Source organism: Austrofundulus limnaeus, unplaced genomic scaffold, assembly GCF_001266775.1.
Source record: "Austrofundulus limnaeus strain Quisiro unplaced genomic scaffold, Austrofundulus_limnaeus-1.0 Scaffold2, whole genome shotgun sequence".
In the NCBI taxonomy this organism is placed as follows: domain Eukaryota; kingdom Metazoa; phylum Chordata; class Actinopteri; order Cyprinodontiformes; family Rivulidae; genus Austrofundulus; species Austrofundulus limnaeus.
The window spans coordinates 404,661-409,711 of record NW_013952404.1 but is presented as its reverse complement, the minus strand read 5'-3'; the positions used below and the strand labels follow the sequence as shown (position 1 = coordinate 409,711).

At 42.7% G+C, this 5,051-nt stretch overlaps 1 protein-coding gene and 1 pseudogene across 1 annotated transcript in view; both read left to right on the top strand.

Moving 5' to 3' along the window:
- Nucleotides 1-5,000, top strand: part of zmp:0000001267 (b(0,+)-type amino acid transporter 1) — a 7,538-nt gene extending 2,538 nt beyond the window's left edge. Inside the window, exons 2-6 of the mRNA XM_014009327.1 lie at nt 3,368-3,501; nt 3,606-3,735; nt 4,230-4,354; nt 4,429-4,516; nt 4,600-5,000. Of these exons, the coding sequence (XP_013864781.1) occupies nt 3,368-3,501; nt 3,606-3,735; nt 4,230-4,354; nt 4,429-4,516; nt 4,600-4,830 (708 nt within the window). The 3' untranslated portion in view covers nt 4,831-5,000. The remainder of the gene's footprint in view (nt 1-3,367; nt 3,502-3,605; nt 3,736-4,229; nt 4,355-4,428; nt 4,517-4,599) is intronic.
- LOC106518375 (b(0,+)-type amino acid transporter 1 pseudogene) lies at nt 901-1,817 on the top strand (annotated as a pseudogene).
- Nucleotides 5,001-5,051: the final 51 nt, after the last annotated feature.

Genomic DNA, 5,051 nt, shown 5'->3' with positions numbered 1-5,051 from the left:
CACAGTCATTTTTATGATATTGACATAGTATTTGGTGAGGTAGTTGATCATAACCCTCRAGACATAATCTGAGGAATGACAGATGGGTCAAGATTGGACCTTACCTATTGAGAGCCAACCTAATGGACCAATGAACAGATTTAAACAACACTTCCAGAGAAAGAGGATGGTTGGATGGATGGATGGATGGATGCAGAAGATGATGGATGGATGGATGGATGGATGGATGGATGGATGGATGGATGGATGGATGGATGGATTGAAGCAGAAGATAATGGATGGATGGATGGATGGATGGATGGATGGGTGGGTGGGTGGATTGAAGCAGAAGATAATGGATGGATGGATGGATTGAAGCAGAATATAATAGATGGATGGATGGATGGATGGATGGATGGATGGATGAACGAATAGATGGCTGAGGGGATGGAGGAATGAATGGATGAATGGGAGAACTTTCAGATAAAAACTCATGTCATGGTCTGAATTACTTTATCTAATTTACCTTTAGAGTCAACCCAATTCAAGATGGCTGCCACAGCCAACACAGAAAAGAGGAACAATTCTGTCATTTTTACAGATATAGAGCTCAAAGCATCAAAGAGTCACTCACAGCTCACACTTTTGAGTACCAACATTTCACAATAACTCACAAGATTGTGCAAAATGTTATTTTTCAGTTTTTTACAACACRTTTCTCAACATAAGTTAGTGTTAGTCATTGGTGATGCATTCTGTCAAAGAATGCTGGGCTTTGGTTGATCACATGGAGGGAGGTGTGAAGGTCGTGTTGTAAATTTGCAGATAAAAGCTTACATAAAAAGTTTATAATCAACCGCTGAGTTAAAAAGCATTTACAACAGCAGTTTAATGATAAAGCGTTGCTGCACTCTGATCASTCGCTGTTGTGCTTTGAAAACATCGAAGTTTAAAGTTTTTTTCTTTTTGACACTTCTTGATGGTTCATTGACTGATCGGTTCGAGTATCATGGCGGAGAGAAAAAACCTGAAAATTAAGCGTGTTATCGGATTAACAGGRGGTGTGGCCCTGGTTTGTGGGACCATGATCGGCTCTGGGATCTTCATGTCCCCTCAGTATGTCCTGGCCTACGTGGGAAGCCCTGGGGCCAGTCTGGTGATCTGGGCTCTCTCCGGAGCCGTCGCCATGCTTGCGGCACTGTGCTACACCGAGATTGGGACCATCATCCCAGAATCYGGCGGGGATTTCATCTACATACTGAGAATCTATGGGCCGTGCCCTGCGTTCTTTGCCGCAGTCACYTTCATCCTGCTGGTGAAGCCTTTCGGCATTGCCGCCATGTCCATCAGCATCGCGGAATACGTGACAGCGCCTTTTTACTCAGGCTGTCAGCCTCCACAGCTAGCTGTCAAATGCTGCGCTGCTGTCGCCGTTCTGGTCGTGGCGACTGTCAACGTCTTAAACGTTCGCGTCGCAGTCAGAGTCCAAGTCGTCTTCATGGTGGCCAAAGTAGTGACGCTGGCGGTCATTGCACTTGGCGGGATTGTGGAGATGGCACAGAACAGCGGCATGATCGTGGAGAATTTAAAAGTTGAGAACTCATTCAAAGAAACCCGGTACTCTGCGAGTGCTTTAGGAATGGCTTTTTATCAGGGACTCTGGTCTTACGCCGGCTGGTACAACTTAAATTACGTCACAGAGGAGCTGAAAAGACCCGAGGTGAGGAGTGGTAAGCACAGCTAGCCAAAGAATTAGCATCACTATATTCCAATAACTAAAAATATAGTTTTACTAAAYCGCTGAACATGTAAAAGTAAAACAATAATAATAAAATAGTGGGTGCTAATGTTAAACAGCTAAACAAGTACAAAGAATTAGCTTAAGCTAATGCTAAACGGGTAAAAAAAATTTGATTGTCAAAATTAGCACTGATTATTACATTTTTTTTTTGCAAAAACTGTGGATTTTTGAGGCTAATTATACAGGTAAACGTCCGAAGGGGTTGAGATGTATGGCCACGTRACACAAAACACAACTGGGCCAGTTGTAGCTGTAAGAAATCCAATGTCCACATAAAATTGAATTTCTCGACTGAATATTATTATTGTTGAACAGCTTTACAACTCAGCAAGTAGCAGCGGACACGCCATTTTCTTTTCGTCACGTAGGACATAAACTGCACTCCAAGGCAACGTGAACGCACGCTCTTAAAGGCACAGTAACTCATTCAACATACACATTATGTGACAGTGGCATTGACAGATTTGGGCCACGTAAACCAAACCACGACCAAGACAGTTGTTGCATTGACAGATTTGGGCCACGTAAACCAAATCACGACCAAGACAGTTGTTGCATTGACAGATTTGGGCCACGTAAACCAAACCACGACCAAGACAGTTGTTGCATTGACAGATTTGGGCCACGTAAACCAAATCACGACCAAGACAGTTGTTGCATTGACAGATTTGGGCCACGTAAACCAAACCACGACCAAGACAGTTGTTGCATTGACAGATTTGGGCCACGTAACCCAAAACACGACTGGGCCAGTTGTAGCATTGACAGATTTGGGCCACGTAAACCAAACCACAACCGGGCCAGTTGTGGCATGCCATCCTATAGAGTATATCATTTAAAATCCGCTTTTTTAGCTATGAAATATATTTTGTTGTGTACTTGAAGTCTCTCCTGGTGCTGCAAAGATATCTTTATATTCTTTTTTGGGTCATATTTTTCAGCCTGTTCAGTTTTCTCTATTTTCTGTGACGTTTTCTGAACTATTATGTTGAATTGTTTACGATGGAACTGCCAAATAAGGTCTGGACTTACCAACTACAGTTTGGTGGTTTTCATTCTCCTCTGGCTCTGGGTCAGACTCTGGTTCCAACATGTAAGGCTGGATGGACAACTCATCCCTTGTTGACAACTTTCAATTAAATTATAGTGTTTCTGCACCGCTAGAAAATGCTAACCCCCTATCTCAAACCGGGGTGGACTGGTCTGGAAGCTGGAGGGKGCRGGGCTTGAAGCGCCTTAAAGGCACAGCATCAAAATGAGCTGCTTTGAGAGACACATCAAAAAAGGAGTGAAAGAGGGGCTGCTGAAGTTAGAGTAAGGAGGAATTCAGACCAAAGTATTGTAGTTTCACCTTTTAAAGACCCAACTGAAGAATTTAAATGCGAAAAGGAAGGATTTAAAAGCATGAGATGTCGATTTTAGAAACAGTGCCATACCTGGCCCACGTTTTGTTGACAAAGCACTAACCATGCCAATCAGGATGGATGGATGGATGGATGGATGGATGGATGCTTGAACCTGGCCCACACCTGTCTGCTCTGTGTGTTGTGAACTTTTCTTTATATTCTGTGTGATTCTATTTTTCAGGTAAATCTTCCCAGAGCGCTGGTCATCGCCATCTCTCTGGTGACCGGTTTGTATCTGCTGGTGAACGTGAGCTATCTGACGGTCATGACGCCCAAGGAGCTGATGACCTCCAATGCTGTCGCCGTCACCTGGGGGTAAGATGAACTCGTGCTTTCCCAGCTGTTTTGTACTCTCGAACAGTTTGGAACATCYTTAGGTTTTTATTTWTTWTTTTWAAAGAGGAATGTTTCTCTGGCAGGAACAAAGTTTTGGGCTCCTGGGGCTGGATCATGTCGGTTGCTGCAGCTCTTTCTGCTTTTGGATCTCTGAACGGGACATTCTTCAGCGGGGGCCGAGTCTGTTTTGTAGCGGCCAGAGAAGGACACATGGTAACTGCCTTCTACAAAATCGATCGAAGCCGTACAAAAAGTACAAGTCGTGTTTTTTAATTTTTGTAGGAGACACGACGAGTTAGAAACAAACTTAACTTTCCGTTTTAGAGATGCTAGATGGAAGAAGGTTTTATTTCTTTCAACGTTTTGTGTATGAACTAAAAACTGCTGYGGGAAGTAAGAAAAGATTGTTCGCAAACGATTTTTAAAGTCTAGACAGGCCAAAGGTTATGAAGTTAACTGAAATATTTCCAAAAAACATAAAACTTAAAACTGTTAAAGATAAAATACTAAAACGTCGGTTCAAATATAAATCCGACGTTTTGTGTCCTGTTTAAACTTTGAGCTGTAATCGAGCTGCACATCTTGATGTAAAAGTTGTATGATTTAACAGCAACATGACTTGATGGAAATAAAACAGAAACGTGTTAATTAGTCTTTAATTAAAGATCTTTTGTTTAGTTTTAAGCAGATCTGTGTCTTTTTTGCAGCCAGACATCCTCTCCATGGCCCACGTCCACCGGCTGACTCCATCTCCGGCGCTCATCTTCACCACCCTCGTCTCCCTGGTGGTGCTGATCCCCGGAGATTTTCAGAGTATCGTCAACTTCTTCAGGTGACTTTTTTATTATTATTAATATTCAGCTGTTTTTGTGTTGATCTGACTCGTCTCTGCCTTGCTGTCGTCAGTTTCACAGCCTGGATTTTCTACGCCATCACCCTGTCCGGACTCATCTACCTCAAAATCAAGAAGCCGGAGCTTCCCAGGCCATTCAGCGTCAGCATCACTGATTTATTTCACGTTTTTTTTTWAAAAACATCAGATTGTGTCATCGCGCCTGTCTGTTTGATTCTCCACAGGTTCCAATAATCCTCCCCTTCCTGGTCCTCATCGCGGCGGTGTTTCTGGTGCTGGCTCCGATAATTGACGACCCTCAGATCGAATATCTTTATGTGACTTTATTTATTTTAAGCGGAGCTGTGATCTACGTTCCCTTCATCCATTACAAACTTTGCCCGGGACTGTTGAGCAGGGTGACCACGTTCCTGCAGCTCTTCCTGGAGGTCGCCCCGGCAGAGAAAAACCTGTGACGAGTTTGACTTCTGCAAAGCAGTGCAGAAAACCAGAACACGTGTTTATGTGGAGTGGGTTTGCACAGATGCACTTAATTGTTTATTAGAATTTAGGAGATTTTATTTAGAAAATGAATAAATTTACTAATATGAATTCTTATATATTTTTATATTAATGTTTAGAGACAACCAGGAACAGAAATCATTTTTTATTTCACCCCTGAACAAAACAAATACTC